This window comes from Hirsutella rhossiliensis (assembly GCF_020360975.1).
Source record: "Hirsutella rhossiliensis strain HR02 chromosome Unknown scaffold00005, whole genome shotgun sequence".
Classification (NCBI taxonomy): domain Eukaryota; kingdom Fungi; phylum Ascomycota; class Sordariomycetes; order Hypocreales; family Ophiocordycipitaceae; genus Hirsutella; species Hirsutella rhossiliensis.
In genome coordinates this window covers 2750947-2774517 of record NW_025408671.1, presented here as the reverse complement: position 1 = coordinate 2774517, position 23571 = coordinate 2750947, and the positions used below count along the sequence as shown (strand labels likewise).

General features: G+C 59.2%; 6 protein-coding genes across 6 annotated transcripts; 2 read left to right on the top strand and 4 right to left on the bottom strand.

The window, feature by feature from the left end:
* Positions 1 to 48: 48 nt before the first annotated feature.
* HRG_05567 (sybindin-like family domain-containing protein) lies at positions 49 to 685 on the top strand (the record flags this gene model as incomplete). The annotated part of the gene is made up of 3 exons (XM_044864038.1): positions 49 to 85; positions 160 to 465; positions 582 to 685. 3 exons carry the CDS (start codon positions 49 to 51, stop codon positions 683 to 685), a joined length of 447 nt encoding a protein of 148 aa, XP_044720570.1.
* Positions 686 to 1190: 505 nt separating this feature from the next.
* Positions 1191 to 2876, bottom strand: HRG_05566 (peroxin-3 domain-containing protein; the record flags this gene model as incomplete). The annotated part of the gene is made up of 4 exons (XM_044864037.1): positions 1191 to 2218; positions 2285 to 2478; positions 2548 to 2658; positions 2719 to 2876. 4 exons carry the CDS (start codon positions 2874 to 2876, stop codon positions 1191 to 1193), a joined length of 1491 nt encoding a protein of 496 aa, XP_044720569.1.
* A 2601-nt stretch (positions 2877 to 5477) lies between these two features.
* On the top strand, positions 5478 to 6394 carry HRG_05565 (autophagy-related protein; the record flags this gene model as incomplete). The annotated part of the gene is made up of 3 exons (XM_044864036.1): positions 5478 to 5568; positions 5775 to 6128; positions 6204 to 6394. 3 exons carry the CDS (start codon positions 5478 to 5480, stop codon positions 6392 to 6394), a joined length of 636 nt encoding a protein of 211 aa, XP_044720568.1.
* Positions 6395 to 7225: 831 nt separating this feature from the next.
* Positions 7226 to 9484, bottom strand: HRG_05564 (forkhead domain-containing protein; the record flags this gene model as incomplete). The annotated part of the gene is made up of 2 exons (XM_044864035.1): positions 7226 to 8555; positions 8613 to 9484. 2 exons carry the CDS (start codon positions 9482 to 9484, stop codon positions 7226 to 7228), a joined length of 2202 nt encoding a protein of 733 aa, XP_044720567.1.
* A 3827-nt stretch (positions 9485 to 13311) lies between these two features.
* On the bottom strand, positions 13312 to 17913 carry HRG_05563 (cytoskeletal-regulatory complex EF hand domain-containing protein; the record flags this gene model as incomplete). The annotated part of the gene is made up of 7 exons (XM_044864034.1): positions 13312 to 13436; positions 13521 to 14533; positions 14592 to 14923; positions 14987 to 15049; positions 15107 to 16024; positions 16088 to 17105; positions 17171 to 17913. The coding sequence occupies 7 exons, from the start codon at positions 17911 to 17913 to the stop codon at positions 13312 to 13314; spliced, it is 4212 nt and encodes a 1403-aa protein (XP_044720566.1).
* An 888-nt stretch (positions 17914 to 18801) lies between these two features.
* On the bottom strand, positions 18802 to 22653 carry HRG_05562 (leucine rich repeat protein; the record flags this gene model as incomplete). Its single annotated transcript, XM_044864033.1, has 9 exons — positions 18802 to 19078; positions 19144 to 19192; positions 19254 to 20223; positions 20275 to 20428; positions 20534 to 20585; positions 20644 to 20943; positions 21003 to 21463; positions 21524 to 21898; positions 21983 to 22653. 9 exons carry the CDS (start codon positions 22651 to 22653, stop codon positions 18802 to 18804), a joined length of 3309 nt encoding a protein of 1102 aa, XP_044720565.1.
* Between the last annotated feature and the right edge of the window lie 918 nt (positions 22654 to 23571).

Genomic DNA, 23571 nt, shown 5'->3' with positions numbered 1-23571 from the left:
CACCTGTCTCCGAGGCCTCTTGGCCACCGCCACCGCTGGCCGCCCAGCATGACCGTCTACAACTTCTACATCTTCGATCGCCACAGTACGACGGCCGCTCTCCCCATGCGGAAGCCTCCAAAGCTAACGCACCATGACCTCGTCCTTTCTCATCACCAGCCGAATGCATCTATGCCAAATCCTGGCTCCCCCCCTCGGCCTCCCGGCCCGCCCCCGCCAACACGACGTCGGTCGCCGCCTCCGACGACGCCAAGCTCGTCTTCGGCACCATCTTCTCCCTGCGCAACATGGTCCGCAAGCTCGGCGGCGACGACGACGCCTTCATCAGTTACCGCACCGCCCACTACAAGCTGCACTTTTACGAGACCCCCGCCAACCTGCGCTTCGTCCTGCTCACCGACACGGCATCGGCGAGCATGCGCAACGTGCTGCATCAGATATACATTAACCTGTGGGTCGAGTACGGTGCGTCTCGTGCCCCCTTCTGCTCCGCCCAACACGTAAAAGCGACTGGCCTTGGGGAGATTGGCCATTCGTCTTCGACAAAGGGCCCCCCAGTGCTGACAGAGGTGCCCCTGCAGTCGTCAAGAACCCTCTGGCGCCCGTCGAGCACAAGGGCGGCGACGGCGTCCAAAACGAACTCTTTGAGCTGGGTCTGGATCAGTTCATTCGAGGACTCATGTGAAATACCCTCGAGACTCCCTCCACGCCATCAGCATCGACTCGGACGCCCACGGGAGATATGATATCCCTTGCCGCCAGCGGGACTGGTCAAGGCCAGTCTCAGCTCAGCATCGCTGCGTTCCCTACGTCTTGCACCTAATGGTGCTGGTCGCCGAGCCTGTGGCCGAACCCGATACGATGCGAGATTACGACCTTTAGTCACACCTCACCGGTGCCCGGCTGCCAAAGCAGCACCAGGGTATTTCAAGATGAGGGATATGTGCCCGAGGGCTCAATGAGCCTCAGGTGGAGAGGTCTGAGGTCACTGCCAAAGCCGGGCCCTGCCGAAAGGATCACCTGCCTGCTCCATTAATGTCACAGGTGGCTGTGATACCTGAATGGGCATTTGTATCCATTCCCTCTTAAGGCGCCTGTATATCGGCCATAATATGAGTCAAAGGGTTAGAAATCCGTCACAGGTCGTCTAGGTAATACAATGCAGAAGAAGAAAGGAGGAGCTGCCGTCATCATCTCTTCTCAGTCGCCCTCTCCCATGCGCCCTCAAACCTGCTGGGTGGCTCGACCATGCCAATGCTCTGGTCGCCGCCCTGGCTCTGGTCGCCGCTCTTGGCTTGCGACGACGCACCCTCGGTGCTCACATGCACCGCGCTGTTCATAAGGCCATCGCCTTGAATCTCGTTTTCCCAGTTACTCGAGTAGACGACGGCGGCAAAGGCCTCGACGGCCCGGACCGTCTCCATCTGCTCGAGGTATTCGTTGGGCATGCCGCTCCCGATGGCATGCGCCTGGCGCGTCAGCACCGAGAGAATCTTGGGCAGCAGGATGACCTTAGACTCTCCTGCGTCTGCCGCGGCGGCGGCAGCCTGGCCTGCTCCTTGGGTGGGAAGGTCAAAGGCTTCGGCGGCGAGCTTCGTGTCGACGAGAAAGGAGAATCCCGCGTCGAGGACGAGCGTCAGGACGTGGGCAAAGGCGGGCGACTCGATGAGGTCGGCAGTCTCGTCGAGCAGCCGTCTCAGAGCGGCCGGTGACGGCTGAGAGAGGCCGCCCTGCATCGAGTTGTCGTCGAGGATGCCCGACTCGCGGATGACGTCGGCTTCTTGGTCCCGAGGCGGGAGCATGAGCTTCAGCCAGTCCGACGTCCTCCGCTCCTCGGGCGTGGATCCCTCGACGAGCTTCCTCACCTCCATCGTAAGCTCGCCGAACCTCTCAAAGCTCACCAGGTCCCGGGGGCTCAGGCTCCCGAATACGGTCCGCACTGCGCTCTCGACCCGGTGCATCATCTCCATCCAGCCCCTGTTGAGCAGCCACCAGCTAAAGGTCAGGTACTTGCGGTTCGTGTCAAAATCGTTGCCGTAGTCTTGCTCTGTGTTGTCGTCGTCGTTGTTCTCGAGGCTAATGGTGGCCTGTTGAGCGCCAGTGGCGAGGGAAACGACGCTGGACAGGTAGCTGCGGCGGCCGAGGAGGTTGAGCTGGATCCTGGTCAACATGGCGAGGAGGGCGAGGGTGTAGACGAGGGTAAAGGCCCTCGTGACGGCTGTGGGCTCGAAGGATCCTGGTCAGCCTTTCCATCCAGGTTGCCGCGGTTGGGGACTTGACGCACCGCTGATGGCCAGGCTATCCCAGAGTTGCCTCTTGGTCTTGCGAGTCTTTTGCACGCCCCCATCTTGCTTGGCCGCGTCGCCGGCGGGCGCAAAGGGCGAGGGCGTCGCAATCTGGCTCGCGTGGATGCCGCTTTCGCTATGCATGCTGGCCATGCTCTTGCCGTCCTCGTCGGTCAAGGTGGTGTCGGCGATGCTTGGGGGGCTCGCGGCGGCAGCGCCCTTGGGGCCCCTTGCGGCGCTCTTGGTCTGTTGAATCTCATACGTGATCTGCTCCGTGTTGAGGGCGGAAATGATGTTTGCCGTGGCCGTAGGGAGGAGAGCGAGGACGGTAAAGGTACAGTCTTCTTGGTTCTGCTGGAATCGGCGGCGCAGGCTGTGTCGCGCGCGGTCAGCCCCATCGTCTCCCGTATAGCAGGGCCGTGCGAAAGCTCACTTTTCCTTCGCGATGCGATCGCTGCTCATGCGCTCGCGGGCGTCGCTGATCTTGTTGAGGACATACTGGGTGACGACGTAGCCGGCGCCGACGACGCCTACGCCAATGGCGAGGGGGGTCCTGTTGCTGTGCAGCCAGCGCCGGGCCGAGGACAGCATGGCGGGCGCAGACGCTGAGAGACGGGGGCTGCGTCGCCGAGGGTCATCCGCCTTGGTCCTGGGCGTCGATGGCGAGGGGATACGGCAATGGCGGCGGCGGCGGCGGCGGCGTCGAGGATGCGTGAGGCTTTTCTCCTTGGTGCTGGCAAGCGAGGCCGATGCGCGGCTCTGGCTGCTTGATGCCCGCCAGTGTTTCCAGGTACATTTGGGGGTACTTGAGACTATTGAGTTGATGCAAAGTGTACGGAGAATGTGACGTACATGATACATTACTCGACGATGGTAGATTACTACCTAGGTAGTTCCTACCTGGGTACTACAAAGTACTGGGCACCTCAATAGTAGGTACCTACGTAGTATCAGGTAGGGACTTGACAGCCCGCCAAGGGGCCCCCGCCTCCCTCCGGTCCAGCACCAGCGGATAGCGCCGAAGCCTCGGTACAATTGCACTGCTACAAGTGGGTCGAGGCTCGGTCCAGCGACATAGGTACAGTACAGTACGGAGTGTCAATTATCCGGTTTACACTATTCCCAGCAACAATCATCCACCGTTGTGGGCATCGCGGGCCTCATATTCCCCCGACGCGGCATTCGGGCTTGCAAAAAACACAGGGACCAACTTTGTACGTGCAGTCAGCGCGTCGCAGGCAGGCCTGATGGCCAAGTCAGCAGCAATTCATCGCTAGGTAGCCATGAAACCTACCACCGGAGGAGGGCAAGGCCTCCTCGCCTCTGCCTCCTGAGCTGCCAGCCCCAGACCGGCAAAGACTGCCACGACAAGACCAATGACCTTCATGTTTGGCGGAGAAGCTTCCAAAAACCTGCGACAAGTGATTCGACGTCGGCGAGTCGTGTGAAGTTAGAGTAGATGGGGAGAGGATGGTGGCTCACGAGATGAAGGGAACTCGGCCGCTTTATATAACTGCTTGGAACCGGTCCGTGCCAGCACGACGGGCCGAGACATTTCCGTTGTGATGTGCATCTCCGAATGTGACGGATAGCATAAGCGAAATGCAGCTTACGGCCGACGTAGGTGATGCACGAGTGGCCTGGACAAGGGATGCCAAGACGTATGCCAGCAGGGGCTTGCTCACGGTCACGACCGGGGCTGGCTGCAAGGGCTTTCTGTGCCATGCAAGACATGCTCGTTGCCGTGTCCAAGTCGGTTGGAATATGGCCCGAATGGAACGTTTGTCGTTTTCACGACCTCCTGACATCAACATGACGGACGTGCGAGAGAAGAGGCGTCATGGACTCTGGCACATGGAGGATCACTCGGCCAGCCAACCACATTGTGTTGACGGTTCAGACGAGCATCTTTAAGGTCCGGTTTCTATTAGGGTTGCTTTCAGATGAACTCGTCAGCCTCGGGTCCTCGCAAAGCGGAAGTAAAGGGTGAGAGCGAGACATTGGGGAAAAAAGGTCCGGGACTAAGTCATTGCATACGCCGATATCACAACAAAGCTTGGCGTTGGACCAAAAAGTCTGCCTCTCACACGGAATGGGCATTGTGACCAAGCATTTACTTGCATAAAGAAGTATTCCCAGATCCAGGCGAACCTGGGTCAACGGCCGTAGAGTACCCTTTAACCGAGTGTTTGCTTGCAAAAAGAGTTCTTACCAGACCTAGGGGATGCGTGTAAGAAGACGGCCGACTCGGTCGCATTGGCGTCGCGGCGAGGCGTAAACTCGGTCCGCAGTTGTCTGGAGCAAGTGGTTGCGCTTCTTGTCATATATCCGTAGACGACGGCAACGAGGCCGATGCAGGAGCGAGGCAAGGAAGGGAAAGAAGAGAAAGGATTGTCGTTGAAATGGGTGCGCGGTACCGGAGTAGTTATTTTCCATCCAAGGGGCCTGTGCAGCCCTTGATCCTTGTATGGGAATCATTCACCAGGACACACCAGGGACACCAGTGCTCCAGAAGACGGGAAAGATGTTGTGTACCCAGACGGCGGCGCGGCAAACCCATGGCCAGAGAGTTTTTGTGCGACGAGGCCCTGCACGCGGGGCATGCGCTCACCGTCCGTTGGTTCCTCGTGTGCCGTGGCGGAAGCTTCGTCTACCGTAGATCCAGCTGGAGCTTCTCAAGGTCTGGAGTGTTTTCTTCCATCCCGGCCGGCTACCATTTCTCCGAGCTCTTCTCCGGCCTTGCCCTGGATATATGTTTCTACAATGTCCATTGGCCGAGCCAAACGTGGCGTTGCCGGCCGCAGGCGTTTGGCATGGCGGGAGAAAGATGCCCGGGGCGGCATCATGACCTCCGTGACATGACGGGCTGACCAAGTTATGATGGTGCCGCGCCCGTGACCTCGGTCAGGACCCCTCCAAGTAGGTACCTACGTACCTTGCTGCCCCGCCGCCGCCGGTCGGCATATACATACGTACATACATGCCCTGCTGTAGGTAGGCAGGTAGGTAGGCAGGCAGGTAGGCAGGTAGGTAGACAGGTAGGTACTGTAGGTAGGTTAGTAGCTAATTATCCTCTATTACCTTCTCGGTACCAACAAGCCCCCTTGCTTTCCCTTCCACCTCCTCCACCTCCTCCTCAACCCATCGGCCGCCGTCATCAAGAGCAACGTCAAAGAAACCACACGCCCCGCGATGCCGTCGACAATGGACCAGCAGCAAGACCCCCCCGAGTTCATCCTCGACGTCTTCAGCGACCCGCGCTCCGTCCGCGACGTCGTCAAAGGTCCCAGCCCTCTCTCTCTCTCTCTCCCTCTCTCTCCCGCTCTCTCTCTCCCTCTCCCTTTCTTTTCCCCCTCCCCCGCCCCCGCCCCCGCCCGCATCACAGCATCACCGTGTGCGTGCAACCACAAGCCGCATCATACATACCAAATCCTGTCGCTGCCCTCGCATGCCAAAAAAAAAGGACACTTGCTGACATGTGAAATGTAGGAATCCTCCACACAATCTTCTTCACCCGCTTCTTCCCCTCCCTCACCCCGCGCACCCGCGACGTCCTCGACCTCACCCTCCCCTACGTCGACGACGACGAGCTCGAGACCATGATCGACCAGCGCGCCTCGGCCCTCGAGCGCCAACTCGACGCCGAGCGCTCCTCCGCTTCCGGCGCCGCCGCCACCACAGCCAACAGTCACCACCCTTCTAGCAACGGCGCCAGGGGCCAGCTCGCCGTCCAGTTTTTCGAGAAGAGGCGGCGCAAAGCCTGGCTCTCGCGCGGAGACGAGGAGGTTTGCTGGGAATGCTGGACCGTAAAGGTCACCGTCGCCGAGCCCCGGACGGAAAGCGGTGCGCCGAGCCCCCATGCTTTTCCCTCCATTGCTTGCCCCATAATCTGACCGTGCTTTGTTGCATGCCGTCTAGAGCGCGCCAAGGTCCGCCGCGCCATGGAACAAACCCTTCTCACCACCGCCATGAAAATCGTCACCTTTGCCAACTCCCACAAGGACCACATACCGCCCATAACCACCCAAGGCGGCAACCCCTTCCCCTTCAAGATCAACGTCGACCAAAAGGAGACGGGCTGGGCCGCTCGAATGCGCATATACGGCTAGTCTCGCGCCCTGCCCTCACCTCGTCCTTTGATCCCATACAAATCAGCCGGGCACGTCCTGGCGCACCATCCTGACTCTATAGAATCTCCCCGCGGCTTTAGCTTTGACCTCTTTCCACCTTTGACGAAAGACTGGCGTTTGGTTTTGGGCGGCCATGCTCGCTTGCAAATAGATACCCATATTCGCACCATGTACATCAAGATGGCTTCAAGCACATGCAAATACATCCTCACATCGCCGACTTGTCTCGCACACTGCTCATCACCAACTCACGGATAGTCAAAGTTATGGCGACAAGTCAATTTCGTTTATGCTGTCTCAACGTGCCCCCAAGGCACGGCGCTGAATACCCCGTTTCTGGCCTAACCGGTCCGGCCATCCAAACCCCGACGCGAACCCGATTCAAACACGTACAGTATCCAACAAAGCCCTCGGCGGTCAAATCCAGACTCCGGGCGACCAAAGCGTACAGGCCAAAAAAGAAGAAAAGCCAAACCCCGTGTCCGAGCCAAATCAACCTCGTTTCCCTCCCTTGTCAAATCCTGTGACAGCACGCTCATATACTCCGTGTACGTTATCGTCAGCGAAAAAAGCCCGCCGTGGAGCTGTGGGTTGAGAACGCTGTCTCCGCCAAGCCTTGGGCCCTCTTTCTCTATTGCAACCGCCGAGCACAAGCTCAGCTGCAAGCTCGTGACGTCTCCATGAGTGTCTTCCTCTCATCAGAGTCATTAAGTCATTAAGATGCATGCTCGCTCCATTGAGGGGGTCTCGCTTGCCCCGTGATGAACGCTTCCTTGTTTCCCCCGTTTCTCTGCTGCCTTCTGTTTTCGCCTAAAATCTCGTCGTGTAGCTTCGCCCCATGGCGGGTTTGGGAATCTTAGGCTGCTTGAAAGCCGGAGCGTTGGAGCCAATCTTTTCGAACCCCTGCAAGATGTCCAGTCCAGAAAAGTCGGAGCCGCCGGAAACATCATGAGACATGAAGTCGTTAGGGTCCATGGCCAGGCTGGGCCAGTCGCCGTCGCCGGGCAGGTCGAGCATGAACCTGCTTGGCGAGGGATTGCGGAGGGGCGACTCGCCAAAGAGCTTCGAGGGTGACCCGAGGCCCTCAAACGCCTTGCTTGGCGTTTCCAGGAACTGAGAAGGTGATTGCTCAGCAAACTTGAGCAACGGCACATAGGCCGCTGGCTTCTTCTTTCCCGAGTTGGTAATGTCCGTGAGGGCAGACGTGGACACCGACCGGTCCCATCGGGCGCGCTTGGCGGAGCGCTTGATGGGCGATCCCGTGTCCAGAGGGTTCATGCCCGGAAACATGGTGTCATCCACCGACGTCATGTCCTGGAAGATGTCGAAGTCGGTCGTGGTCGTGGCCGCGTCGTCGAAGGCGTAGAGTGCATCGTCCAGGTTGAAGGCGGGACTCCAGGGGATGCAATCTTCGCCGACTCCAGTGACCCGGCGGAGAGGGGACTGCAGCATGTTGCGCACCTTGTCGCGATGGATGCGGAGGTTGGTGTTGGGGGAGGCCGAGGGAGGAGGCCGGACAGGAGGCTTCATTTTGATGACGGGCGTCAGTGGTGGCAGCATCTGGTGCTCGTTGGCCTGACGCAGCGGCGAAGAAGAGACAGGGCCGTAGGTCGAGAGCGAGCGCGACTTGGTCGGGCTGAAGGGAGAGGATCCGCGCAGGCGCGCAATCTCCTCTTCGGCGCGGCCGCGCTTGATGCGGGGCCGGTCAGCCTCCGAGGTGAGCAAGAGCGCTTTCTGGTTCGGGCGCATGACGGACGACTCGAGCGAAGAGATGTAGCCGCTGTCGTCCATGGACGCGAACCTGCGCTTGTGGGAGCGCGTCGCCGACGAGCCTGGGTTGCGGGCGGCAGATGGCGGGGTGCCGCTGCGCCTCTCCAGGTTCCTGGAAACAGGGGGCGACGAGTGCATGTTGGCGGGCAGGGGCGAGTAGAGCGACGACTCGACGGGCAGCTCGTGCTCGGCCGACTTATCCGCCGGCTCGTCGTGCGGGGCGTTGTCGGAGATGGGAATGGTGGCGTCCGAGGATAGCTCCAGGGGCATCGACATGGTGGCCTGGGACGTGGGCAGGGGCGGGAGGCTGCAGTGGTGCATGGGGGCCGGGGGAGGCAGCGTCGGCTCCTGCACGGGGGCCGTGGCGGGCCTGGAAGGCTCCAAGCGCGTCGACATGACGGGGATGTTCTCGGCCGTGGGTGCCGACTTCCGACTGGGCTTTTCCTTGAGGAACTGGAACTCTGTGCCCGGCTCGATTCCCCAGTAGTTGCCCTTGCCCGGGTCGTCCTTGGGCCGCTCAATCTTGATGAAGTTTTTGTGGAGGCTCAGGTTGTGCCGGATGCTGTTTTGCCAGCCAGCGTCATTGGGGTTGTAAAACGAATAGTTGTCGCTGATCCATTTGTAGATCTGGGCGAGGGTCAATCTGCGCAGGGGGGATCGGAGAATAGCCATGCCGATGAGCTGGGCGTAGCTGTGAGGGGGCTTGGTGCCGTCGTCTTGGGTGGGCGGGAAAGAGTCGTGGGGCGGGAGAGTGGCGTCGTCCGTCTTTGTCTTCTTGGCCGATCTCGCGTCCTTGATGGGGGCGGCGTCCATCAGGCCGCGCTTGCCGTTGGGCTTTTGGTAGTAGTTTTCGAGGGATAGATTGATGGTGGGGGGCGCAGGAAAGATTTGCGGGTGGACGTTTTCCTTGCCGAAATGGATACTCGGGGCGGAGGCAGAGCGTTGGGCGGCAGCCGTCTTGAACTTTGAGAGATGGGGTCGCTTTTGGAGGGAGTCGGTCGTGGGCCCCTTGCCCATGGGGGGAGCCATGGACACCATGTTCAGCTTGCTGCCGTTGGAGGACTTGAGGGGGGAGCGAGGAGACGACGAGTTGGTCTTGTGGGGAGAGTAATTGGCGTGGGACGCGTAGGGAGGGTTGAGGATGACGTTTGAGCTAGAGCTGCTCAGAGGGCGACGGGCGGGCTTTGTGATGGCGGGCATGGGCGCGTGGCAGGTCATGGGCGCCTGTCGCTCGAAGAAGTCGTCCTGGAAGATGTGTACGGGCTCATGTGGGCCGGGGAAATGGATTGGTTTGGCCATGGCGGCCAGGGCGAGCGAGCCCGAGAGCGAGGGCTGGCGCCGACGGCGAGCGAGGGCAAAGGACGGCAATTATTTCTGTCCGAGTTGTCAGTCGCATAGGTCAGTGGTGGTGGTGGTGATGGTGATGACGGTCAAAGTGGTGGTGGGTGGTGGGTGTCGCAGTCCAACGAGGGCGGAGCCCGGGGGTTTTTGATGTCCCCAGATGCCGCTGTTGCATGCATGTGCTCGCACGACAAGCAGGGAGATGACCAAAGACAGACAAATGGCAAACTTGGGCCTACCTGGACGAAAAGAGTGTACCGCTTTTAATGACTGTGGGGCAGGTGAATGCAGGGCGTCACTACTGGGGCTGGTGCTGGGGGGTGGCCGGCCGAGGATGATGAAGGAATATGCCAGGCGGGGGAAATGGCGGTGGGCTGCGGACGGTAGAGATGGACGGCGTTCAATGCGCGAAGCTGTTGGAAAGGCTATATCGGCGATGGCCAACGCTCGAGGGCCGTCTGGTGCGCGGCGAGGCGGGCGAGCGCGTATGCAGAGGTAGGACGGGTCCGAGGTGAGGAGGAAGAGAAGAGGGGAAGAGAGTCGGACGGAGGAGAGGGGAGTCGGAGGAGATGAATGGGCGACTGCAGATGTCAAGGGAGAGAGCGAGAGCGCGCGTGCCAGAGAGACGAGAGAGAGGGAGGGAGAGAGAGAGTGTGGAGAAAGCACACGGCTCGGCAGGCAGGAAGAGTACCGTACAGTGTCTGCAGAGTGCAAAGGTACTTTGCTCTGCAGCGGTAAAAGTCCTCGAGTCGTCGACCCTCGAGCGCGGCCGAGTGGAGCGCCGACGGGGGGGGGGGGCGTGTGAGGGTGTTGGGGCTGATTGGATTGGATTGGACGAACAATCGTCTTTTGGGCTGATACGACCGGGGTGGAGGGGGGGAGAGTCTCTGCTGCTTCAAGTGCGTGCATGCGAGGGGGGGGGGGTTTTGTCTCTCGCCTGGTGGTTGCTGAGAAATGCTCAGTGTGGTGAGCTCTACAGTACAACCGTCTCTCTCTGGATACCTATTATGAGAGCGAGAGGGGGAGAGAAACACACAGACACAGACACAGACACAGAGAGAGAGAGAGAGAGAGAGAGAGAGAGAGAGAGAAGCCCACCCCCGGTTGGACCCGTTGGACGTCCGTCCATCCATCCATCCATCCATCCATCCATCCTTCCGTCCGTCCATGGTCCATGGCAGAGCGGGGTCTCGGAATGGGACGACGAGATGGTGTCTTTCATGCATCCACCATCGACCCTCCGGCTCGTCGTGGCCGCCGCCGAGGATGGACCCGACGCGTCCGAAGTCTTGCCATGGACAGAGACATGGACCAACCACATGCGATCATCATCGCCATCGTCATGCTTCTTCTTCCTTTGTCCTTCTCGCAGCCACATTTGCGGATGCCTTGCGCACCCAACGTACTGTACAGTCCCTACCTACCTACCTTGAGGTAGCTTGCATGCAACATGCCCTTGGCCAAGTCATGTCCATCCACAAGTTCTATGTCCGTACTGTAGAGGATAGTCAAGTACAGTAAAGTACAGGATGCATGGCGATGCATGGCGACAAATCTGCAATCCCCATGGCTTCCTTCCCCTCGATTGCGCACGTCGTGCCGGCCCGCTCGTTGCAGACAAGAAACAAGAGAAAGCTCGTCTCCAAAAGACGGAAGGAATCCATCCGTCTTTTGGAGTCCCCTGTCCAGTTCCTCTCGCAGCCGCCATCTCAGACACGGCCCAACAGTCCTTTGTTCTCGGATCTCGTCTGGGGAAGCCACAGGGTTCATCGACGTCGTACAGTACAGTATAAGCCCGGTCTTGCTTGCTTTTCTCTGCCCATCCTCATCGTTGCTTTTGACTCTGCTGGAACAGCGGTCGGCACACAGGCGACGCAAGGGCGCCGCCGCCGGCAATTACGAGCCAAAAAGACGTTCATGTCCGTGGGCTCATTAGACTTTTGCGATGCGAGGGAGGCGGAACTCGAGGGAGGGAATGGAGGGGCGTGCGTCATTCATTGTACGGCACTGCTTGCTTGTACGACGAATGAATTGGATTATCCGAGAGCGAATAGCCCATCTCCGTGTCTCTCTTCCACACACGCACACACACGCAAGCACACACATTCGCTGCCTGTCTCTCTTCTTGATTCTCGCTCCTAACCAACCCGCAGAGCCTCTCTCTCTCTCTCTATGAGGTTGAGCCGAACAGCCCGACGCGTCCGAGACGCGCTTTTTTTTCTTCTCTTTTCTTTTGTTTACCTTTGCCGACGCGACTTGCCCGCCAATCATGGGGCCTCGTTTTTTTCCCGGCTATCAGAAGTACCGCGAGGTACATCCATAGGCGCGCGCCACGGCTGCCGCAGCTGCTAAAACAGGGTGGTGCATCGTTAATCCGCTTGCTACTACTTGTCAAGTCGTCATGATGCATCATCGGCCATGCCCAATCCACCTCTACTTGACTGTACAGCCCAGTCCGCCTCTAACTTACTTGACTGTACAGTACAGTAGACCAGTATTCCACGCCAAATGCCAGCGCTGCCGGGAAAAGGTGGCCGGCCCCTCCTGCTTCTCAAAGGCCCGCCGCCCGGGCTGTCTCGGTACATCTCTCGCTTGACTCTGAGCCTCCTGGCATGCAGAGGGTCCATGTCTCTCTCTGCATTCTCTCAACTCAACCATCCATCATCCTCTCTCACATGACGACACTCTGCCCCGAAAGACCGAAAGAAAGAAGAAGTCCAAGTGCGCCATTAAGAAACCCAACAAGCATCACCCCTGGCTGGGCCGATCGCTTTCTTCCCTGCTTCTGTCCCGAAGCCAAGCCGTCGGCTATCAGGCACAGAAACAGGGCCAAAGCTCCGCCAACACGCCCGGCCCATCGTGGCATCAACCGTGCAATCTGGGTCAAAAAGAGTACCGGTATCCTCCCTCTCAAACTACCGTGGTCCTGGTTAGCAGCCATGCATGGATCCGCCGCACACGTGCGCGCCTAGGGACCCAGGACCCCATCGCCAACCACGGAACTGCCACGACAGATGCCATCTCGTATTTCCCTTCTCTTTTCTTCTTGTCTATCTAGGCATCCCTTCCCGTCCCCGGTTCTCCGCAAAAAAAAAAAAAAGTAAAATCGTAAGTCTCCACGGCTCGTGCGTTGCTGCCCAGCATGAACTTTCATGCTCCCTCCCATGCCGATTCACACGAGATGCCTGCCCGCCTGCCGCTCGTCTGATCTTCCAGCTATGCGCTTCCTCCGCTCCGAGCGCCCGTATTGAATAGGTTCAAGAGAGGAAAATAGTCTCAGCTGCATCCTCGGCCCGCCGTGCGCCGCGTGTCCCTCCCGACCCCGGCCTGCTTCGGCCGGGACTCCAGGCAGTCGCCGTTGAATAGCTAAGCCCAGACCTCTTTTTTCTTTTTTTTACGCACGGCCAACAGACTTCTGGTCCAGGCACGAACTACCGTCATTGCCGTGCATCCGTGCCCCCGACACTCCCGTCTTCCGCCCAGCGACTCCAGCTCCGCCGTCGTCTCCCCATCCAAGCCCAATCTTGATCTCGACCCGCAACTTCCTCTACCAAAGAACCTTAAAGAGGGGACTTCGGAGACACAGGTGGGGGCTGGGACTGTACGTTCACCGGCCTAAAATTGTTCAAGACCGGATTTTTTGATATACCGCAATCGAAATTACACAATCATGCCGACTGCTCAGCATGACAACCTTGCGAACCGTCTCCGCTGACTTCATCCTAGACATGGACAGGCCAAGGGCGACCCAGCCAGGCCCGTCCCTCGCCTCGCCCTAATTTCGTCTAGTCCAGCACCCGACCAGACACAGACGCCCCGCTCTTGTCGTTGGTCGCCGTCTTCTTGAGCGATTTGCCCACTTGAATTTCACTCAAGAATCCCGAGGGACGTCCGCCCGTTGGGAGAGCCGCTGGAGCACCGCCGGGAGGCGGTGGGGGAGGAGGCGGCGGTCCACCGACATTGGGCATCGGGGGAGGCGGAGGAGCCCCCGCACCTGGAGGCGGCGGCGGAGGCGGAGGCGGAGGAGCGCCTGAAGCTGGAGGCGGCGGCGGTGGCGGAGGCGGCGGCGCCCCTGAAGGCGCCGTCGGGGGCGGCGGAAGCGGCGATGCAGGCTCCTCGCTCTCTGGCATTGGAGCCGGCGGCGGAGGCGGTGGCGGAGGGGAATCGGCCGGAGCATCGGAACTCGGCATCGGCGGCGGCGGAGGAGGTGCAATAGGGGTATCGGTCGCAGGTGCCGGCGAGTCCCTGCCGGCGGCCGAAAGCGGCCGCGGAGGCGCCATGGTGCCAAACAGAATGGAGGCAAGCTGAGCAGCGTTGCCGCCGCCGGGACGGTCGTCGTCCGAGTCCTCGTCGTCGTCCTCCTTGCTCGAGCCCCAGTCATCCGAGTCCGCTCGCCTCCTAGTGATTGGGCCGGTGGGCGCCGGGGCCGCCCTATTCTCCTGAGCCATGCGATGGAAAGGATTCGTCGAGGGATCTGGTGGAGGCGGCGCCGCTGGAGCGCTGTCTGACGGTACCGCGGGGGCTGCTGTTGCCTCGCAAGAGTGGGACATCATCTTGAAATATGGATTCTTGCTCTCCGTCTCGGATGGCGGCGAGGTGACGACCGCCGGGGGCGGAGGGAATATCGCGGGCGCTGCCGCTGGAGGGGGGCTGGGTTTCTGCTCGGGTTCCTGCTGGCTTATCTGGCTGCTGCCCAGAGTCGGTGTCGAGGCCTGGGGCGTGATCTGCTTCGGACCCTCGTCGTCGGAAGAGGAGCTGTCATCGTTCATAGACTCGAGTTGACGTTGCAGCTCTAGTTCCCGCTGCTTCGCGGCCTCGATTTCCGCTCGTCTGGCAGCCATCTTGGGCTCTTTTTCCTTCGCCTCCGCCAGCGCCGCCTTCTTCTTCTTCTTCTCTTCCTCCTTCCGCAGCTTGCCCTGCTGAACCTGCTCCTCAAGGGTTTTCAGGCGAGCCGCGGTCGCCTGCTGTTCCTTTTCAAACTCGTCTTCCTCCTCTTTGGCGGTTTCCCTGTCGCCACATGTTAGTTCAACACAGATGGTCATGTTTTGGAACTTGTTCTACTCACTCCATCTCCTGCGTCTCGCGCTGCTGTTGCTCGTGTTCTTCGGCTAGCCTTCGCTCCTCGGCGGCTCGGGCGGCCTGTTCTTCTTCCGACTTCTTAGCGGCATCGATTTCGGGCTTAACACCCTTCCTCGTGGGCGGCGGTGGAGGCTTTCTAGTTCCAGCTTTGGGGGATTCGGACGCCGGGGGCGGCACGCCCTGTTCCTCGGCCAGACGCGCCTGGCGTTCGGTCTCCCTGCGAGCGTCTTCCTCTTCGGCTTGTCGAAGCTTGGCAGCTCGCTCAGACCTCTCACGATCTGCGCGCTGCGCTGCGCTCTCCCCCAGTTTTGATGGGGCCTTGATTCCCAGAGCAGCCAAACGCTCAGCCATTCTCTGTTCGGCCTGTTGCTTGATAAATGCCGCGCGCTCCTCGGGCGTTTTGTACGACGCGTACGATCCACCAGCAGCGGCGGGGGTCGTGGTCTGGGGTGTCGGGGCAGGACTCTCAACTCGCGGGCTGTCAACTCTCTCTGGACGCGCTTCTTCAGCAGGAGCCGCAGGTCGGGCAACGCGCTTGTCTTGGGAGCGTAGACGAGACGCGCGACTCTCACGCTGGAGATCGAAGATGAAGTCCCGAACCTCATCCTCGACGCCAAGGCCATCTTCCCAGCGCCGCCGCTCGTGCTCGCTGGTATTGTCTTTGCCGCCCTCTTTAAGGCTGTCTTCAATACTTCGAGCAAAGTCGCGGACACTTTCCTCGACATCGCGGACCATGCTCTCGTTACTCTCCTTCTCACTCTTCGCACCAATGGTTTCTTCTTCAAGACGCTTGGGGGCATCGAGGTCTTCAGACCCAACGTCAATCTTCTTGCCCGTCAAAGCGGCTGTTCGTTGTTGCATCATGGCCTTGGCTCGAGCCTTGAGCCGGTCTGACTCCGTCACGGCTCCGCCAGCGCCGGTACCTACAATCGTAGTGCCGCTGCCCGGATGGGCCTTGGCGTCCTTGAGACGGAAGAGCTCCAGTCGTGCCTCCATAATGGCCTTCTCGGTCCTGCGAACTTGAGATGCAAGCTCCGGTACCTTATCCGTAAGATTCTGGAGCTGGCGCTTCAATGCACGCCGTTCTGCATCAGAGTCGCCGCTCGTCACAGCAGCGTCGGGGTGGGCGTCAATATCGTTCTGCATACGTCTGATGCGTCTGTAGAGCTCTTCTGCTTCTCGGCGATCGCGTCTATCCAGGATATCGTCTTCTTCATTGTTCTTCTCGTCGGCGAAGTCCATGGCGTCCAGTAGGACCTGCTTCTCCTTGATCTTCTTGCGAAGCTGATCCAGCGTCATATCATCGTTTGATCCCACGGAAGCCGGAGAGGCAGGTCGTGGAGAGCTGTTGCCTAGCCTGCGCCGGGCGCTGGACCTGTATCCAAAGTCCTCATCATCATTGCGGAAGACAGTTGCATCCTTGCGTCCAGCAGACGCTACACCACTATCTCCCCTAAAGGACCGGTTCTTCATATAGCTGACGCCAGTCTTCTGGGGCAGCAGCGCTGCTCCAGAGCTCTTGCGGAAGTCGGACTCTTGGTGCAACATTGACTTGAGCGTGCCAATAGATTGGCTAAAGTTGCGAGTCGAAGGAGGGACGAGCTCTGGGGGAAGAGCGTTAGGCAGAGGATAGCCGTTGAGCTTCCGGTAAATCAAGTGCATGGCAACGGCGAACTCGTCCAGATCAAGACGGCCCTTGTTGCCATTGTCCGATAGGGTCCAGACCCTTTCGAGATCAGGCTTTTCAAGACCACTTTGACCAAAAATCTCAATCGCTTGGTCGCCTCCGATATGCCCTTTCCCAAATCCATCCCAGGCCCTGAACAAGGCATCGTACCGGGTCTTCTCTTCCTTCGTGATGGCCCATGGAATGACGGCGTTACCCTGAAGACCCTGCGTGGTGTACGAGCCGCCCTCGCGGCCTTGCTGGGGCATCATCCTGGCCTGCAATGCGTCGATATTGGGCAATCCAGAGGCAGGGGCGTTGACGAGGCCCCATTGGCCCGGGCGGCCGGTTGGTTGGGCATTGAGAGAAGCAGCCATGCCCAGACCGCCGCCTGTATTTGGCGACAGGGACTGGCCGAAGCCAGTGGGCATGGGCGGCATCGAGGGCCGCAACCCCTGGAAGCCAGTGGGCTGCGCAGCCTGCATTGCAGGAAATCCCGTCGGCTGGGACTGTTGCATTCCTTGCGGCTGGGCTCCGAAGCCATTTTGATGCCCTGGAAAGCCCGTCATCTGGGACTGGAGCAGCTGAGAGCTTGATGGCTGGGGCTGTGGCTGCTGGATGGTAGGCTGGGAGGCATTCTGCGATGTATGATTCGCCTGAGCCTCAACCACACTAAACCCAATGATGTCGACCATGCTCGAGACTTCGTTTTTGATGTGTTCTGGCAGAGAAGGGGGCAAAGTCTTTCCCGTTAGCTTCAAATTGCACAAATACATGGCGAGGGCAAATTCGGGAAAGTAGAGTTGGCCAGCCCGTGTTGTGTCCGCCAGGGTCCTGTGATGGCTCTGGTTAACGACTCGTCGGAGCTGCACAGCGTCCTTGCCCGAGAGTGATCTCACCATATTTGGGACAGCGAGTCGCCGTCGAGGCGCGAGCGGAGCAAAAGATCCCGTGCCTTGTCTCCCGACATTGTTGTCGAATTATCCCCCACGGCAGACTTGAACAGCGTTTCAAATTTGGCCTGGTCTTGCGCCGTGATGAATGACAGCCTGATGTTGGGGATTTTGTTTGTCATCTTGGTCTCGGTCGGGCGGTCTGGGGTCCTGGCCGCGGCCCCAGTCTGGAATGACGCCGCCATCTCGGTGAATCCAGTCGGCTGCGGCTTCATCGGAGCAGGCGGCTGCGGAGGTCCCGATGACTGTTGTGGCAAGGACGAGAACGTATTGGACTGCGACAGTGGCGGTCCCGGAGGCGGCGGCGGCGGCTGCTGCTGCTGCTGCTGCTGTTGTTGTTGAAACTGCTGTTGGAACTGCGGCGGGATCGAGGGCATGGGGTTCTGGAAGCTCTGCTGCGTCTGCTGAGCTTGGCCTGGATATCCTGTGTACTGCTGCTGCTGGAAGGGTTGCTGCGGCATGCCCGTGGGCTGGGCTTGCATCGGCATGCCTGTAGGCTGAGCTTGCATCGGGTAGCCGGTATATTGCTGTTGCAAGTTTGGCTGGCCGAAACCGGTCGGCTGCGGTGCAAATGGACTCTGCTGCTGCTGACCTCCAGCCATGCCGTTGTTGAGAGGGGATCCGCCATACTGCTGGCCACCTGGGCGCTGGCTATTGCCCCCCAAGAAGGCACTCGAGTTGGAGTACATCGCCGCGGCACCCCCTTCAGGTCGATGCAGCGTCTGTGCAGCGGCCGGAGATGGTATGCCCTCGTCAGGGGATCGAGATCGTAGTGGGGGAGAGGGGGCTGGCCGCTTCGATGCTCTGCAGTTAAGGGGCCGTCGTGGAGTAGGAAACGCGACCAATGAAGCACGGTGTGCTCGAGTGGGAACCCTGAAAAGGACTCTGACGCGAGGCTTCGCCGCAGGCGAGGCGGCTGTTGATGATGGATGGCGAAGCTCTCGCAAAGTTTTCGCCGGGCAGATGGACAGATGCCTTGGTGCAGCGAGAACGAGGCGGCTGGGCTGCGTTCCTGTCCCTACCTCCGTCTCCCGCTAGGGTATCATGGCGCCCGAGGTACCTTGTACAGGAAGCTAGGGCATTTGCGTAAGCGCCGAGGGCACCGAGCCGGCACCGCTTTGAGCTGAGTCAGCGCACCGCCAGGCCCGGCATGCTTTGGTGGCTTCACCGTGCAAGTACAATTACGACCTGGTACTTCGTTTCTCACAAACTCCGAACAGTACACTCCCAGACCATCACAAAAGCCGTATCCCTCGGGAGATGCAACTCTTCGCCCGCAAAGTAATTGCGTGGTTTGCTTCTGGACTGCCAGAGTACGGTCACCGACTCGGCTCGTGAGGTCTAGCACGCTAACACCAATGCCCGCGGCAACCTGTCACCGCAGCCTCTAAACACAACCAACACTTGAGTTAATCGCATATGCCAAATACTACATGTTCGTTACAGACGACAAAAGAAATGATAAAACCGGGGTATCGAGCCAAACAGTCGCTCCGCGTGTCCAGCGAACGTCCCAAACTCCAGTCAAGACATGGCCGTGTACGAATCTGAAAGATGCAAATCATCTTCAACTCCCCTCAGGCAGCGCCCTCGCCCGCTCCGCCCCCCTCTTCTTCCTCGATACAGCTCGGGGTGGTATCCAAATAGCGTCGGTATCTCTTTATCTGTAAGCCGCCGTCGACGTCGAATCCCTCGCAAAAGGTGTAGTTGCTGTCGCGCGCCTCGTCGATAACCGTGATTGTGTTGAGGCCGTCCCCGAGGCTGTATTCTCTGTCCGGAGGGCTCTCTAGCTCTGGTGGGCTCGGCATGTCCGCCGTACTCGCACCGTCCGTCGAAGGGCTTATAGCAACGTCGCTTGAAATGGTTGAGGACGGCCGCCCGACCGCCTCTCTTACCCCATCGCCGCCTGCTGGCGTTACCAACTCGGAGACCGGCCGTCGCTGCGGAGACGCTGAGCCTTGGCAACCCCTGGCTCTCCAGCACTCCCACTCCGTGCGAGCCAGTCCTCCAAACGCCAACGAGAAATCACACTCAGCGTCGCTGCCCCTCCACTGCCCATGAGAGGCAAAATCAGCATCGTCGTCCTCGCTCTCCGCAAACGCCTCCCGATTCTTCCTCAGGAGGCGCTCCAGGTCTGCCACCGCGCCGTCCCATTCGTCCTTGAGCTGCTGCACCAGCGGCGTCCCAGACCCGTTTTGGGGCTTTTCATGTCTAAACCTCGATATCACTGATGCACGACGCAACGGCAGCGCCGTGCCCGCAGTGTGCATCGACTTTCGAATCGTACGAGACAGCTCTTGATCGGAGAAGGCCGAGAATTGACGGATCGTGGAATTGTCCTCGAGATGTTTAATGAGATGCCGCATATTAGACAGGTTAAAGTCGTTGCCCTCGCAGTCCAGCGTATGTAGGGTTTTGTTGGCCGAGATGGCTTCGGCGAGATCTCCAATGTTGGCGTTGAGCATTTGGCTGCGAACTCGAAGGTGTTCGATCCGTGTATTGGACTTCATGCCGCTCAGGGCCCCGGCAAACCCCCTGCCCAATCGTCCCTCGTCGAGCTTGGAGTCGTAGCCCGAGATGTCCAGGAAGCGGACCTTGTTGTTCTTGGAGAGGAAATCCGCAATGGCCTGGCAAGCTGTGCTACTCGCCGCATCTGCCATGGCCATGCCCGCCAGGCTCAGACACTCAATCGTCTTGTTGACAGTCAGGGCGCGCAGGAGCTTGACATAATTCGTTTCCAGCGCAAATTCGACCATCTGCAGGAAAAGACTCCAGGGGGCAAAGCCACAGGCTACGGCCCGGCACAAGTCATCAATGCCCTCGTCTAGTCGATTGGCGTTCAGGTGAACCGTCACGCGTCTTGCTTGGCCCATTGCACGAAACAGGCGTGATATTTGCCTTCCCGTGAGGCCGCAGCTATTGAGCCGCATGACACGGAGGCCGTGAGACTGCTGCGTACGAAGGTATGCCGCCAGCACATCGATCGTCTTGTCGTTGAGCTACCTGGCTGTTAGCCACGGCTTCCATCCACAAAAGTTGGTCTCACGTACCGCAATCCCAGAAAGGTCGATGTCCTGCAGTGCCCACGAGCCGATAATCGCCTCGTCAAACAGAGATTCGTCCGACGTAATACGTGTATTTCCAGCGATGTTGAGCTTCGTGATCCTTTTCAGCTGCCGTAGTGTGTTTTGCATCATCTCAAACCTGACGACACCATGGTTATCGGATGTGTCGAGCCATTCCAAGGAGTGAGCCTGGCCCGCGAGCCCCGGCCACAGTTTGGATAGCCCAGCATCCCCCAAAGCGCACCTCGCCAAGTCGAGTTTCTTGAAATGCACGTGATCGAGCACCAGGATATTGGCTGCAGCATGTGTCAGAAGGAGAGTCGCCACATCAATGCTTGGCCCAGGTTGACTTACCAAACTCATCCACGTCTGGCAGAGCCAGCGGGTTGCCGGACAGCGACACGCTGTGGCAAGCGCACAACTGCTCTCGCCAGAGCATCATCATAGGGCGCAGCAGCTCAGAGCTCATCGTGCGGAGACTGCCAAGATCGCACTTCAGTCGACTCTGCCTCCGGTCTGCAATCTGCAGTCCGAGAACGTTATTCAAGTCGATACTCCGGATAGACTCAGACGCAAATGTCAAGGCGTGCATTTCTTGTCCCAAAATGGGAGCCTGCAGAAGAACCTCATGGTGGTCTTCAGATATGCTCAAACCTGTCTCGAATCAGCACCCAACACAAACAATATTCGGACAGGCGAGAGGGGGGTCTCACCGTTCAACGACCTGTATGCCACGGCGTCCCCGTATTGGGAACAATCGTTCTTGCCAGTGAGTGGGGACAAGTCGACGCCGCGGAAGGATATCGCCTTGAAGAAGCTATTGTATCGCAAGGCCCGGAACACCGCGAGAAGCTGCAAGGACGAGTACGACTCGCCCTCGAGTGGCAGCAGCCGAAATGCCGGCTGTGGAGGTGTGCTCCACTCAATCTTCCACTCCGGGACCCGAACCTGGTAGGCTGCGCAATACGCCTGCAGGCTCCTCTTGAGGCCGCCAAGATCGTTCCCAGAGGTAAGCTGAAGAGGCGGCGGAAGTCCCTTGATGTCGAATATGGCTTGTTGGAAGTGCTGCGGCCACATGGGCTTCAGTATGCGGTCTGCTTTGGTCAGGGCCTCGATGATGCGCCGATACTGCACGCTGGCGAGATCTAGGCGAGATTCGTGGCCAAAGGGCGAGCTGGAAATGTCAGTCTGGGCGTCTGAAAGCGCTTGTTCGGATGGGCCGGGTTTAGCTTACCGAAAGCACATGATAAACCGCTGCTCATGCGATGCCACCGAAGCCTTGAATCGTGTCAGAGTTACGGTCCCGTATGAGGTGGCCTTGACGCGTAGGTCACCCGGGAGTGTCGAATGATCGGCCTTGAGCACTTCAATGAGATGGCACATGCACGGCCCAATGACAAAGTAGAAAGAAGATGAGTCCGTGTTGTCGTGGCTTTCGTCGGCAGCCGATGCTTTCTGGGACAGGCCGAAAACGCGCCTGGCGACGGGGAAGATCAAGTTCTGCGGTGCTTCGTCTATCGAGCCCTCGGTAGCCCGAACAATGTGATTAATACGTGCCTTGAGGTTCTCGGGTATGTGGGAAATTCCCGGCGTCTTCCTCAGTCTTGCCCTACACGCACGGTGGATGGAGGCCAGCCAGTCGTCCCTCTCCCTGGGCAAAGCAAAGTGCAGATGGGCCTTGCAGTATCCGAGCCGCGGCCACTGAGAGAACCACCAGATCTCGATCGCAGATCGATCATTCGAGCCATCCTCGTCGAAAACTGCGACGATTGCGTGTAGCGGAATCTCCAGCCGAATTTCGCCCGCCGCAGATCTGCCTAGCGGAATACGGTGAGGCGAAGAATCGCGCGCCTGGGTTTGGGCTCTGGTTAGTTGCGGAAAGGCGCTCCTGGCTGCCTCGCCGCTGACAAACTTGACCAGGCACTGGTCTGACAGCACCAGGTATTCGGAACGTGCTTTCAGAAGCGATATATCTGCTTTGAGAGGGCCGTACTGGACCACGTCCATGGTCGAAAATGGCTGTGACAGGTTGACAATGGGGCTACCAGGGGGGTCGGAAAAAGAACCGCTGGCGGGGTTGGAGCGCCTGGAGACCCGGCGATGGAGCCGGCCGATCATGGAGCCAGAAGTCGAGGGAGACTTTTGCAGCCGTCTCGTGGTTGACGAGCTTCTGAGCAAGCTCGAGGCCGTCGAGTCCATCGACGAGCTGCTAAGCGAGCGCAACGCCCTGGTGAGAACTCGGGGTGCCCTGCCCTCGACCGGCTCTGGTAGCAGCTTTTTCTCGGATTCATCGCGATGGCCCGGTAGCAGCTGCGATATGGCAAGACCTGACGAGCTCCTCCATTTTCGCCTGTCCAGACTCATGGTGTCCGCGTCTTGAAGTGGCGGCTTCCCGGAAACTTGGACGTCTCTATGATAAGATCAGTCAAATGCGAGATAAGGCGCATTTAGCAGAGCATGGCGCCCGTGCCGTCCATATGCCAAGGAGTCGAATGATGGGCCAGCCTAGAATCGACAGCAGGCTGATGTGAATAGAGTGAAAAAAAAAACAAGGTGGCCCTTGCGAGGGATGTCGTTGGCGCAGCTGTCTCAGCCACAAGGCAGCTATTTGGGATTTTTCGCGAGCTGAGAAGGTCGAGTCTCCCGCCTGAGACTTGTCTGCGAGCGTCACTCAGGAAACGAGTGGAAGCGGCCAAAATTCGTCATGGGCTTTCCGGGGGCGGCAGTGGCAGCCACGTGACGGGTCGCTCCAAGCCAGTTGTCGCAACAGCTGGCGGAGGATTGCAGCCCGGCACCAACAGCAGGCCAAGTCGACGGGTGGGCACACTCTTCGGAGTGAGGCACGAATCAAATCGACGTCGAGCAGCGAGAAAGCGGCGTGTCGAGGCGAGGTTGTCGTGGCGCAGGCGCAGGGACAAGATAGGGCGACAAGTGAGCTTTATCTCGACCACTCGGGTGCGTAGCTGAAGACGTGAGAACAGTGAATTGAGCACTGACGAGATGCTTTATGCATTCGTCGAAAAAAGCGTCAGGCACGTGGACTTTGGGTTTCCGGGGAGCAACAATGCGAGGGGAAAGGTGCGCGTTCCAGCTGGCAGCCCAATCCGGGCAGCCGAGACAGGCCAGAGTCAACAAAGGTCCAGCCAGCCGGAGAGGCAGGGAGCGAACGTCTCGACGCCGTTCACTGCTCGTGCGGAGGTCGATGGGCGACGGGACTTGCGGGAGAAGTGGACAGGGACTGGAGGAAGCCGGGGTGGACAAAGAAGGAGGGCAATGGCGATG